This window comes from Citrus sinensis, chromosome 8 (assembly GCF_022201045.2).
Source record: "Citrus sinensis cultivar Valencia sweet orange chromosome 8, DVS_A1.0, whole genome shotgun sequence".
In the NCBI taxonomy this organism is placed as follows: domain Eukaryota; kingdom Viridiplantae; phylum Streptophyta; class Magnoliopsida; order Sapindales; family Rutaceae; genus Citrus; species Citrus sinensis.
Genome location: NC_068563.1, coordinates 17,263,073 through 17,277,444, shown reverse-complemented (window position 1 = coordinate 17,277,444; position 14,372 = coordinate 17,263,073). Strand labels below are relative to the sequence as shown.

The 14,372-nt window shown below is 34.1% G+C and overlaps 1 protein-coding gene and 1 long non-coding RNA gene across 2 annotated transcripts; one reads left to right on the top strand and one right to left on the bottom strand.

The window, feature by feature from the left end:
• Positions 1 to 1,141: 1,141 nt before the first annotated feature.
• Positions 1,142 to 2,286, bottom strand: LOC102629617 (uncharacterized). The gene is made up of 2 exons (XR_371643.3): positions 1,962 to 2,286; positions 1,142 to 1,513 (listed from the first exon to the last, which is right to left on the bottom strand). It is a non-coding gene; the product is annotated as an uncharacterized LOC102629617 (long non-coding RNA).
• A 7,988-nt stretch (positions 2,287 to 10,274) lies between these two features.
• LOC102629331 (U-box domain-containing protein 43-like) lies at positions 10,275 to 14,302 on the top strand. Its single transcript, XM_006487522.4, has 3 exons — positions 10,275 to 12,156; positions 12,240 to 12,537; positions 12,613 to 14,302. Exons 1-3 carry the CDS (start codon positions 10,942 to 10,944, stop codon positions 14,184 to 14,186), a joined length of 3,087 nt encoding a protein of 1,028 aa, XP_006487585.2. The 5' UTR covers positions 10,275 to 10,941; the 3' UTR covers positions 14,187 to 14,302.
• Positions 14,303 to 14,372: the final 70 nt, after the last annotated feature.

Below are 14,372 nucleotides of genomic sequence, written 5' to 3'. Positions count from 1 at the left end.
GTCGTCCACCTTATAAAAGGAAAGAGTCAACTAATTTTAAGAAAGGTAAACAGAAGAAAAAGAAAGCGATACCATTAAGCATTAGTGTTTAAGTAACTTCAAGCATTAGAGTCATTTGAGTTGAAATGTCATTTCTCTATTAATATTTTAATTTATTTTACTCCAATTTGCAGGAATCACAAGGAAACATTCCATTGAAAAACGACTTGGGAAAGAAAAGTAAAGTTATACCATCAAGCATAAGTGTTGAGGCAAGTTCATGCATTAGGGTCATTTGAGTCGAATTGTCATTTGTCTATTTGTACTTAATTTATTAAACTACAATTTATAGGAATCACAAGGAAACATTTCATTTTCTGAGGGGATCACTGAAATCGCTACACGGGAGAGCATTGTGGTAAAAATAACTATTTGTACTATATTTTGATTGATTAAAGTTAATTTGTATTATATCTATACATTTTCTTTGTAATTTAATTTTTTTGTAGGTACCTGAGAATGCTTTCCATTCGCTGTTTAGATATGATCGGCACATTGTAAGTGGAGTTTGGTTTTTTGCGGCTTTATGTTTACTTATTATAAATTTTAATAGAAATAATTTGGCTATTTAATTTACAATATAAAAACACAGCCACTTCCACCACGTGCCACCATGATGCCTTGTTCGAATTCTTGGCCAAGTTATGGAGGAATTCAATATATGAATTTTCAACAACTATTACTTCAACAATTTAAGGAAGATAGTTGTGAAAGTAAACTTCCAAGTAATGAATAAAAGATTCTTTGTATGGTGTTTTCGTGGATTTTTTTGGTTTGTAATCTAGATATTGTTGCATATTGTTGATGCAACAGTGGTGCATATGTGCGGGTATATTTTAGATTTTTTTTAATACAGTTACTAGTTGCCTTAAAAGTGATGTCATGTACTTTCAATAACATTTCAAATATTGTAGCTTTTTTGTTAATTGATAATGAAACAATTGTAATGGGTATGATGCTCGATGTGGTTAAATTGTAATGTGAATTTTGTTGGGTACTGTTGCTGCAAAAGTGGTGTTTAAAATATGTATGGCCTGAAATTTCCCAAAGAACTTGTTGTATTCCCAAAGAAATTTTCCAAAGTGATTAAGAAAATGAAAGATTATGGAAAAAAATATTGGTGAAGTGCCTATAATATATCAGTTTCCATGTCAAGCTCAGACAAACAACCAAGACAGATTTCACATGCTCTTTGAATAGAGCAGGATTAAGAACAGAAAGAAACCACATGAAGATCAGCTACATTCACTGAGAATTACAGTTAAGTACTATTGCTAGTTCATCTATAAACAATAAACATTCAATCTACACTGCTAGCTTTCTAAGATGTCAAATTTCTTGTTGTTATACTTTCGGTCTTCTGCACATTCAATGCTCCTACAGTTAACAACCCCTTATGATCACCGCATTCTTCACATATTCACAGTGAGTTTCGAAGTCACTTTTGCTAGATGACGTTGCGATTAGGAGACTACTGGAATTGACAAACAAAAAACTATCACCAATCAGACAACAGATAATGGTCAAAATACATTTCAATACAAAGAAAACAAATTCGTAGCTTTTTACTACTATGGAACTCAGCTATCTAAAATATACAATGTTCATTTTCCAACACTCCAAACATTTATACAAAACGAAACCCATCATCAAATTAAAATTTCCATGAAAGGTCAAGGCCAAATGCCAAAAAACCGAAAACCATCATCATAGAAAACCAAATCCTCATACTACTCTACATGTCAATTATCTAAATATATAGTGTATATTTTTGAACAGTCCATGCACTCATACAAAATCGAACATATCATCAAATAAAAATTTTAATGGAAAATTAAGACCCAAATTCCATCAAACAAAACCCATCACCATGCAAATCAAATACCAAAACATAAATAAATAAAATGAAAAATAAAACATACTTGGAAGAAGATGGTGAAGACAAGTGAAGAAGCTAGAGTGGTGTTGCTGGGTTTCGTTTTAGAGTGATTTGGGTTTAAGGGATTTGGGGATTTGGGGGCTACGGAACCAATTTGGAAGATAATGGAGCTGGAGACTTTGGGGCTGAATGTTTTCATTTGGAAGATAGTGGAGTTGGGGATTTTGGGGCTGAATGTTTTCATTTTTTTTTTATTTTTTATTTACTACATATCACGTGAAAAACACGTGAGCTCATTAAAATTTCAAAACACAATTAATGTTGTCGCTTCGGTCTTCTCGGGTTTAAAATCCTCGGTACATTTATCATTTTCCCATCATGTAACTGAACAAAACATCATCACTATTATCAAGAGACTTCAAATGAATATAAACTTTCTGCATTTCATTGAAATAATTATTAACAGTCAGAAAAATTAAAATTATTAAATTTTAAAGTCACATCATTGTTATTTTCTTTCATTCTACATACAAGGCCTATTATAATTAATATATAATAAACAAAAATAAAATAATTTACAAAATTCAAAGTGCAACAACATATTCATACTGAGCAAATTATTTAAATAGTCAAAGAAACAAAAAAAATCAGTAAATGGACTGATGATTGTAAATATATCCATTTTTATAAATAATGCACCTCCTATCATGCAAACGTCCTATACTTTTGCAATTACACAAATAATATTTTATTCAATTATGTTACATTTCTACATAGAAAGTAAGTTATTAAGGACGATGAAAGCATGATGTTATTTCTGAAGATCGCTATAAACTCATGTGCTGTAAAGTAGTTAAAAAATAAATATAAACAAATAAATACCACCATACATAGTGAATAATATATACATAGATAGATATAGATATATATATATGTGTGTGTGTGTGTGTGTGTGTCTTTGTGGTCCCATTGGGATGAGAATGGAACATAATTTTACACGCCAAGTCCTGCCTTTATTTGTGGGACAAAAGGAGGATCAACTATAAAATCTTATCTCGTCTTATTTATCCCAATAATAATATAATTTTAAAACTAATCTAAATTTTTAATTATTTTATAATAAGTAACGATTAAAGTTGATACCTAAAGGCTAAAATTAAATAATAAAAGAAATATAATTAGAAAGTGAAGTGTCAACCAAAAGCCATAGTTAAAGTAAATTTTTTTAATTTTTTAGGGTCAAAATATAAGTTAGTTACTGTCTAAACCTATAGCTTTTGAAGTGTAAGCCTTAATATTAATGTGTAATGGACGTAAACAGACAATTAAAAAATGTCAGCATAAAATTGTATTTGAACATGCATGTAGTGAAAATAAAAACTATTATTGGATTATTCTACATTGTATTTATTCAAGATTTTTGTTATATTAAATTATGATGATCCTTAAAAGAAAAAAAATCAAAATTTATTTATTTACATTCAGGACTATTCAAGACAATAGGATGAGACTAGATATTTAACAGGACAAGACTAAGATAAATTTTTGTTCCAAAAAATAAAGGGATGGGAATGACACTTTTTTTTTATCCCACTTAAATATACGAGACAGGACTGGAATTTGCAAATCCCAATGCATCCCATCCTTCAATATATTTTCTAGATCTTTAGCAACTATATATTATTTTCTTTTAGTTAAATGAATCTTCTATGTAGAAAATTGAAATTATTCGATCCATTTCAACACCTGCTACCTCATAATCATTTACCCAAAATTCTATAAATTGTTAATTAATATTCCTCTCGTCTAGCAGCAAGTCATTAGGTTAAATGTTGAGTGTTAGAAAATGTATATTTATAAAGGAGAAAATCATCATTTTACACTTCAAGTTTTACTAACACCCTTATTTTTATGTATTTAAGCTTCTTGTCATTTAATTATGTTTGTTGTATTATAATTAAGTATTTTATGTATTTTAGGGGTATCATAGTCATTTCACAATGAACGAGAGATCAGACGGCAAAACGGTCATCACTTTTGAACTCAAGATGGTCGAAAACCTTAGGAGGAGCATAAAAAGAAAAATGGCACAGTACGACACTATTCACATGTATGGTACTGTCTACGTTACTGTTTACGACACTGTTCACATAGACGGAATGATGACATGGCATTGACCGATGATGTGGCATTGACTTGATGAGGTGTCACGATCTGTTGGACTAAAATTTTTATGTACTGTTGATTGATGACGTGGCAGCATATCAGTGGACCAAAAATCTCGCGTACGGTACATGCATTACATAGGATTATTTTCAACCAAACCGTGTCACTGTTCAAACTGGGTCAAACCGTGTTACTGTTCAAACCACGTGGTCAAACCGCGTACTGTTGATTGATGACGTGGCGCAATCCTGAGCGTCCAAACTGTTTTTAATCAGATGGCCATGATTTACTCAATGTATCTATAAAAAGGGGGCCTCCCCCCCTAATTTGATATCTCTGAATTCATTTTTGGACTCTATTTTCTGTAATTCCTTCTTTATCTTGTATTTTATACGTATTTTAATAAATTTCCATTTTGCACCTAGTTCAATTATGAGTAGCTAATTTTCTTTTAAGCTTGGGTTGAAGGTGAAGTCTCAACATGTGTCATGAGCTTTATTTGGTAAATTTATTTTCTTTTCCCCTCTAATTTTTGTGGATGATTTGACTTTTCGTCGACAAATAATAATAATCTTGTCTAGATACTGGCCTGGTTACACCGGCTCCCTAGTACAAGGTTATTATTATTTGGCACGATAAGCCCTTAGCACCATATTGATTAGAGTGTGGTTCATGAGGTGTGGATTTTCCCCTTATGATTTAATTAGTATTAATAAGAAATATTTAGTTCGTGGTGCATGTTGATACGGATCCAGATACCCAAGTACGTCATTTTAATAGATTTCTATTCAATTTATTCTCGCAATTTAAAATCCAATTTTAGAATAATCTAAAGTCACTTTCACCACAAATCCAACCACCCTCATACAAAATTAATTCTACATATAATTAAAATTTACCTCATCGTAGGATCGACACTCGTCACCATTAATCTATTCTACAATAGATTCGTGCACTTGCAAGTTCAATAAAATTTGCACAACATTAAATCTCAAATATTTTTCACTTTTCAATTTGGGGATTTAGGGTTCGATCAATGGGTTTTACAGGCACTGATGTTTTTTAACTTTTGATTCGAAAACCAAACCAAACCATTCATTTTGGTTTGGTATTAACACGTTCGGTTTTTTAGCTTAAAAAAATATCGAACCAAAAGTGAAAAAATCAAATCAACTTCCATCACTCCATTATCAAAGTCATGGTTCTTGGAGAAATATAATGTAGTTATCTGGCACTACACTTCCTTTTTCTCTAGTGGATCTCCTTAATGACATAGGTTCTTGGGGTGGTAGGGTTTGTTCTTCTAAAGCAATTTCTTGTATGGGGGTTCTTTATTGTCTTGATATGTTATGTCTTAAACAGAGCCAAGAATGAGATCCTAATCAATGGCAATAATAACTATAAGAATATGCATATATTTATATCTTCCCTTGCAAACTCGATATCCTCAAAGAACCAACCATTTTCCGACTTGAAAATCGACTTAGTCGGGGATCATAAAGCTTGCACCTCCTAGATCATTCAAAGTAAGCAATAAAAAAGCAGTTCACTGTCCTTAAGTCCAATTTCCTTTCATTAAACCTTTAAGGATGTGCCTTAGCTAAACATCCCCAAACATACAAGTGCTTTAGATTGGGCTTCTTGCCTGTTTAAAGTTTATAAGAGGTTTTGGCAGCTATTTTAGTTAAACTCTGTTAAGAATATATGTTGCAGTCTTAAATGCTTCTCCCCAGGGTTATCTTAATAAAGTAAAATGATAAATTATACTCCTTACCATATCTTTAAATGTCTTATTTCATCTTTCAACAACAACATTAAGAGTTGGCAAACCCAACATAGTGTACTATGGGATGGTCCTGCATTCTTCTAGTAACTTAGCATATGGTCTCAAACGTTGTTAGCCTGAATCATCATATCTACCACAATACTCACCACTACTGTCAAATCTGATGCTTTTAATTTTTTAAAGAGTTGATTCTCAACTTTAGCATTAAAATTTTTAAACACCTCAAACGACTGTGATTTTTCATGGAGGAGATAGACGTAGTCATATCACGAAAAATCATCTATAAACATTATAAAATATTGTTGACCATTCCAATCAGCCATAGCAATTAGCCCACAAATATCTATTATGTATGAGTTCTAAGACTTCTGAAGTCTTGTTGGATTCAAATCTCATTTCATTTTTTTTGTTTCCCCTTTATATAGTTAACATAAATATCAAGTATCTCCTTTTATTATGAAATCTAAAGGGTTGGGAATTTTGTCTGATTCAAGTGTCTCTACACTTTGTCTGGAGATATGACCTTATCTCTTGTGTCATACATAACCAAATTCTCATTTATTAACATTTTCTTTATACCTCGTGTACTTAATTGTAGAGATTCATTAAATGAAGCTATTGTATCAAGTAAATAAACATTATCATCGGTTGACAAAGAATTGGAACCGACTAGTTTTGAATCATTAAACAAACTGAATTTTTCATTCCTAAATGAAAAAAAAAAACTAGATTTATCCAAAGCATAAATGAAAATTAAATTTGATCTAAAAGACAGAACAATAAATGTTTCATCAAGATCCAAAGAGAATCCAGTCGTTGATAATAATCTAAAATTTTCAATTGCTTCAACTTCAACTTTCTTACCATTGCCTACATAGATGTATCTTTCACCATCATTGGAAGTACTTTCAGAAGTAATTCCATCTATAAGAGATAGGGGAGAATCAACTATCAACACAATATTGAGATCTATAAATGTGAGAACTATTAAAAGGTTCTCTTGCTATGACTTAAAATTAGAGCCATTTAATATATGAATATAATTGATGTTGATAGTAATATTAGAAGGAGTCGTAACTAAATAGAGAACAACAAACAAACAATATGAGCTCTAATAACTCTATGAAATGAGAGTTATTATGGAACTTTTAGACTTAAATCAATACTACTTAGAGAGTAAATTATGTGTTTCTATTCCATTTTTGTTACATTTTGCATAAATAATCATTTTAGTCAATCTTAATAAGTTTTGCTCGATTTAAAGTAATTTGTACTCAAATTGTATGCATAATTGTAGGTTTCCAAAAGCTTATAATTCATGGAAGGAATGCTATGCAATAGGCTTGCAAAAATAAGGAAAGAACATGGCTAAAAAAGAGTTGAAACAAATCTAGAACAGTGCAGTTGCTGTAGATATTGCCGTAGCAACCATTGCTGTAGCAATCCTGGAACAACGACAGAGAAAATTTCGCGCGGCATACTTGCAGAATTGCGATCTGCAGTTTCCTAATCTAACTTATGCGCGACCTAGGCTTCCGTTTACCTTAATTTTCAACTATAAAATAAGCACACATCATAAGGAAAAGAGAGAGCCGTCACCCAAGGAGAAAAACACAAAGAAACAAAAGAAAAACAAGATTCAAGAGAGAGATTAAGGGCTGCACAAGAGGAGAATTTGCAGAAATCAATTGGGAGCCCAATCCTTCTTATTCTTCTCTTGTTTTCTCGTTTTCTATTTATTTATGGGGATGTGTTTCATGACTGAAACTTTGTTCGTTATTTTTCTTTTGCAAACCATGAACTAAATTTATTTGTGGTTTAGTGATAAACAATCTTGATGGTTGAGTGATAACAAAGAATATGCCTCATTAAAATATTTACATAATTGTTATTGTGTAATAACAATCAAATTAATTATGAGAAGATGAAAAGCCAAATCTAAAAGAAAATTTCTCTATTTATTAGATAATAGAGAATATACAAAGATGAGAAATGGTGATACCACATCACCTCCTCAAGTCTCAGCTTTATATATATATATAGATATATAGATTATTCACATATAGGTAGGCTTGGAAATTTAAAGGCTTGGGCTGGGCTTTATCAAGTTGGACAATCAAGCCCCAACTTTTTCACACCCATTTGCATTTGACAACATGGCAACTCAAACTTTTCCACTTGTTTTGGCGACCAACTCCAATAAGACACATTGTCTCTAACACGTGCACTACCACTCTCAATCACTGACAACCCATCATTCACAATTAAATTCAAAATATGAGCCACACACCTCATATAAAAAAATTACCACCCAATATCATTGACTCAATTGACAACAATCCATTCAATCTTTTAACCATTGCATCATTAGTTGAACAATTATCTAAAGTAACCATGTATATCTTTCTATCCATATTCCAATCCAGTAAACACTTTACCAAAATTTACGAAAGACAATCAGCTGTATGTGGGGCTTGTACATATATAAAACTGTCTATTGAAAAATAATAATAAAAATTATGCAAAGTTATAAAAAAAAAATTTAATAAAGTACCTATAAAAATTTAAATATTTAATAAAGTAAAAATACCTTAGGATTCGACTTTGCAAATGCCAAGAGTTGTCAATGAAATGTCCCGTAACAACCATATAACATTTCTTTTGATTATAAGCAGTCCATATGTTTGTAGTGATTGCCACCCTACTATTATTAATCTCCAACAAAAAAGTTCTATAATATTGAAAAATTTCTAAGAATGCAGAATATTTTTACACCATAATGTCATAATAAATTTTCTAACAACACAACACAGGACAATATTGTTGGAAAAACCAACAACCAACAATTAGCAACAAAACCAACAACACAGCTCAAAATCATTATCCAATAGCACAATATTCTTCAACATTTTCTATATTAACCAACAACCAACCTTATTATATTCAATTACTATTTCTAATAGAAAAATTCAGCTCAAAATACATTCATTTCAAATAAACAAATTAACGATGAGTGAGGGAAATAAAGGATTTAGGGATTTTGGATTTTGGTTTCCTATTTTGGGGTTTATTTGATTGTTTCTATGTTTTTTTTTGGTTTTTTTTTTAATTTGAATTTTATAGTATACTATAAAGTTTATATATATATATATTATTCATTGCAAAGCCTTTAATTGAGCCCATTATATATGAGCTTTACAAACTACAAGCTCTTGTCCATAATTTTAACCCCCGGGTTGGGGTTAAAGCCCGAGGGTCTGGGTCAAGTTGGCTCAGACTTTTTTGTCAACCCTACGTATAAGTTCAGCCTTGGATTAAAGATACAACAAACAATATTAGATGAAAGATCCAACAAAGTTTGCCTTTAATTAAAAATTAACTTTTAAATTTCAATCATATTTTGTATTTGCCCCAATTAGTTTTTTAATTTGCCTCGTAGACTTTAAAATAAAAGCTACTTTTTTATCACAAAAAATTGCTTTAAATTAGTAGATCAGATGAAACATTTAATTAAAAAACCAAATTATTTGAAGTACATTAGTTTTCCTTTTGTTATTTCACGAGCTTATTTCCACCACTTGATAACCATTTTAAGGATCAGGCTACGGTGCAACTGTAGTACCGTACCACAGTTGCATCCAGCCGTTGAATGCACTTAGATTGGTGGAGTTTACTGACATCCAACGGCTGGATGCAATTGTGGCACGGTACCACAGTTGCACCACAGGTTTCCCCTCATTTTAAATCTAATTTTAACAAAAATTGTAAATGTATTATATGTTTTTTCAAAGGGTGAAATTATTTTAATTTCCAGCTACAGTTTTACGTGTTGATAAGCAGACTCGCATGTTAATGGAATTCTTTTAGGATTAAAAAAAAATGAAATTTTTATTATTAACGAAATGGTAAAGTTAATTTTTATTATCTAAAAAAGGGTAAATTTTGAGTTAATGATAAAATTAAAAACTTGCTTCCCGAAACAACACCATATTTAAAAAAGATAATCAAAATAAAAAAAATGATACTAAAATTATAAAATCTTTCTGAATCAATTTTTAATCTTTACAATACTTCTTTTTATATTTAAACCCAAATGGTCAATCAACTAATACTATTTAAAAACCAGTCGGGTAGGCTTAATGGAACACTAATTTAAAAGCCACATTGACAAATTTGTCCTAGTTCGTAAAATATTACTGGACATCAGCATTACATATAAATTTCTCAAACCTTTCGTTGAATTTCGTGTGATAACTTTTTGTTGTTTTACTCTTTTTTGTTTTTTTTTTTGAATAAAAAGTTGAAAACAAACCAACATCAATGCACACGTGTCAACATTTGCCCCAGTCAACGGGCCGCGAACTGTTCGTGTAAGTGTATCGGCTTTCAAGTCCCCAAAACATACGCAAACACATTTGACTAGTGACGACTTCGAAGAAATATGCTATGTAAACAAAAGCAAAAGCTTGACCACTGCACCGAGGGCTGCATGTTTACATGTAAAAAATTGAAAGAGAAACTCGTTTTCTCTTTCACTTTCCGTTTTCTCACTATTTCTTCTAACTTTCCTTTTTCCAGGGAGCAGATTAATTTCTTGCTGCTTTATTTATTTGTTATTTATTTATTTATTTCATCTTTAGTGAAGCTTTTGGCTATATATATTCAGGTAAGTTTACCAACTTGTTTACTTTGTTTATCCTTATTTATTTTTCAATTTTTGTTTTCCTGTATTAATTTCATCCATAAGCTTTATGCATTTCATAGGCAACGATAATTTTTTTTTGGTAATTAATTTGAGATGGGGTCCTTCAAAATGAACCTAAATCAGGATCGCCAGAAATTAAGAGGACTGAATTGACTGTGATTCCACAGTTTCAATGTTGTAAGTTGTAACATAATCACATCCCAGATCGCTAGCGAAGGCGAGTCGGGGGGTTTTATAAGCCTCGAGTTTTCTTAACTAATTTTACACGTCCTTGTATCAAGTAACAACTTGAACTTGATTTATTTGGAGATAGACAAGTGGTAAATACATACTCAGTTGGGGATTTAGGAGGGTTGATCGATTTCAATGGACTTCGATGTTGGAATTGAGGATGTGGGGATAGCAGTTTTGCAAGAATTATGGAATAGGGTGGCACTTCAAGCAGTGGATATTGCTAGCGAGACCAGAGATGTGGTACTTGGAAAGGACAGTCTCCAGGGTTTTTCGCGGACAATTGGTGAGTTAAGTACCCTCATGCAATCGTTGGATGTCAAAAAAATTGAATCTGTGATCGGTTTGGAATTTACAAAGGCAGCTCTGGAGACCCTAGGTGCTCAGCTCAGGGAAGCCCACAACATCATCGACGATTACAAATCCAGAAGCCGCCTACGTCTCTTACTTCAATCCAACTCTGTGCTGTCGCGAATGCAACATTTGGCTAGGGAAATTGCCATTACTATTTCCTCATTTCAGCTTGTCAATCTTGAAATAGCACTTAACTTAAAGGCCATGACTGACCAGATTGTCGACAGTTTAAGGTCAATGGAATTCCAGTCGGTGGCTGCAGCTGAAGCAATTGCTTCAGAGATTGAGAGATCCGCGTTGCAGAATAACAAAAACCGAGAGAATGCTCTAGAGCTATTGAGAAAGATTGCTGAAGCTGTTGGTGCTAGTGTGAATGCATCCCTTGTGCAAACTGAGCTGGAACTTCTGAAGCAGGAAAAAGAAGAGTTGGAAGCTGAGAAGAAGCAAGCAGAGGCACTTCAACTAACTCAACTGATGCAGCTATTGTACAGCACAGAACTTGTCAGAAGGCCACAAGATGAGGCAATTCCTACATATTGTCAGGTGTACCCTATTGAATCATTAGTATGCCCTTTGTGCAATGAGCTGATGGAGGATCCTGTTGCAATTGTCTGCGGCCACAGCTTTGAGAGGAAAGCAATTCAGGAGCACTTCCAGCGAGGCGGAAAAAATTGCCCCACTTGTAGGCAGGAGCTTTTATCTCTGGATCTTATGCCAAATCTAAGCCTTCGAAGCTCTATAGAAGAATGGAAGCAAAGAGAAATCGACTTGAGATTCCAAAATGCTATTATCAAAATCAACTCCGATGATCAATCTAGAAGGAAAAGTGCCTTAGAGGAGATGAAAAATATTATGGAGTTGCCTCAGTATGCAGAAAAAGCAGCCAAAGGGGGACTCATTCCAAAGTTAGTAGAATTCCTAAAAGATACCAGGCTAAGCACCGAGGCCATACTGAAATGCCTCTACTTCCTAGCCAAATACAGTGATATTCACAAGGTAAGGGATGTTGATTGTGAACAGACACTTTTCTTTTTTCTAACCACTTGATCTAATGTTAGAGCTGTTTCTGAGAATCACAGGAGGCCATTGTTGAAGCAGGAGCTGTTCGCCGCATAGTAAAGCAAATCTGTAAAGGTGAAACAATGCCTGAGGCTATTGAAGTCTTGTCAGAGCTAACCAAAAGAGAAACCCTGGGAGAGAAAATAGGGAATACCAAAGACTGTATTACTATTATGGTTTCTTTGCTCCATAATAACAATCCTAATCTCTCACAGAAAGCTCATGATGTGTTGCAGAACCTTTCCCACAACACACACTTTGCTGTCAAAATGGCAGAAGCTGGATACTTTCAACCATTTGTTGCTTGCTTCAATCGAGGTAATCTAATGGACCCTACATGATACCTTCCAACCACTGTAGTTTCGTTGTCATTTTGATAGACTCTTCTTGCAGGATCTCAAGAAACTCGAGCTTTGATGGCTTCAGCCTTGAGAAACATGCGACTCGATGAAAGTAGCATTAAAACCTTGAAAGACAGACAATTTATACACAATGTAATCCAGATGCTCTCCTCAAATTCCCCAGTATGCAAATCAGCTTGCCTAAAATGCATCAAGACGCTCATAGCGCACTCCAAGATGGTAAAGCACCTTCTATTAGACCCTGCTACCATACCTCTTCTGCTTGGCCTCATCCAATTTGTCAGGTCTGATCCACACTTAAAACATGAAGCTGCTGAGATTCTAGCTCTGATGGTAGGAGCCTGTCAGCATCCCCAATTTGAGTTGCATCATGGCTTGCAGGAACTCCAATCAGAGCACAATGTCAATGTCTTTTTGCAGCTCATTGCTAATACCGAACGTGAAACTAAGATTCAGTTTTTACACTTACTTGTGAAGCTCTGTTATAAATCTGAGAAAGTTCGGAACCTTATTGAATCCAACAATGATGCCATCACTCAACTTTTCTCCTCCCTAGACAGTGACCAGCCAGTGGTAAGACGATGGGCAATGAGGCTTATACATTGCATTTCTGAAGGTAATCCCAATGGAGTTCCTCTCCCACCATCTCCTGGCAAAGAAACTGCCATCAACACTGTAGCAGCCATTTTCACATGTTCTCCGGACGTGGAAGAAAGGTCCCTTGCTGCTGGAATCATCAGCCAGCTTCCCAAAGATGACATATATGTTGATGAAGTACTCTGCAAGTCAGAAGCATTAAAAGCCATTCATGAGGTGATTTGTAGCATGGATGGGAGACATAATGGGATCAGGACACCTGCCTGTCAAGATGCCTCTCTGCTCGAGATTGCACTGGCAGCACTATTGCACTTCACAGATCCCACCAAACCTGAACTTCAGAGGCAAGTAGGAAAGCTTGAAGTGTATCCATCACTGATTAGGGTGCTCTCCACAGGCAGTTCATTAGCCAAGCAGAGAGCAGCAAGTGCACTAGCTGATCTATCCCAATCCACCAGCGTTTCTGTCTCTAATGCAACGCTCACAGCAAAACAAACTAAGACCCTGATGCCAATGTTTGACATGACAAAACTCTTACTCAGTATGTCTTGGTGCTGCTCATCATGGGGAGACCACCAGAGTTCGTGTTCTGTTCACGGTGCTGCTTGTTCACCAAGAGAAACATTCTGCCTTGTCAAGGCAGATGCGGTGAAGCCATTGGTACGAAATTTGAATGATATGGAATCTGGTGTCACCGAGGCTGCACTTACGGCACTTGAAACATTGCTAGCAGACCACAGCACACTGTCTCATGCTATAGCTGTCATTGTAGACAGCCAAGGTGTGTTGGCCATCCTACAGGTCCTGGAAAAGGGTTCCTTATCTGCCAAAACCAAAGCCCTGGACCTCTTCCAGATGATCCAAAAGCATACACGGATCACTGATACATTATTACAAAGGTCCGAGAGGATCCTCATCCAGCTTCTCGACGATGATGCACTCAAGAAGAAAGTAGCTCTGGTCCTTATGCAGATGAACATCATCCCACATCAGTCATCCTACTTCTAAATTGGTTTTGATTCTGTAAATAGGATAAATTTGAGCTTGAAAGGTAACTATGTGGAACCTCATAAAGAATCCATAAGAACTTTAATAACATACTCTTTGAAAAAAGTTGACCATTAGGATGATGCCTCGGAAGAATATGAACAAATTGGGCAGAGTTCATGATGAGTTGTTGATTTCTTACTGCTT

What these genes read in the sequence shown, in the direction of transcription:
- LOC102629331 (XM_006487522.4), top strand. Translation starts at nt 10,942, where the DNA reads ATGGACTTCGATGTTGGAATTGAGGATGTGGGGATAGCAGTTTTGCAA. An exon ending in AATACAGTGATATTCACAAG is followed by an intron (nt 12,157 to 12,239) that starts GTAAGGGATGTT and finishes TGAGAATCACAG; the next exon opens with GAGGCCATTGTTGAAGCAGG. An exon ending in TGTTGCTTGCTTCAATCGAG is followed by an intron (nt 12,538 to 12,612) that starts GTAATCTAATGG and finishes CTCTTCTTGCAG; the next exon opens with GATCTCAAGAAACTCGAGCT.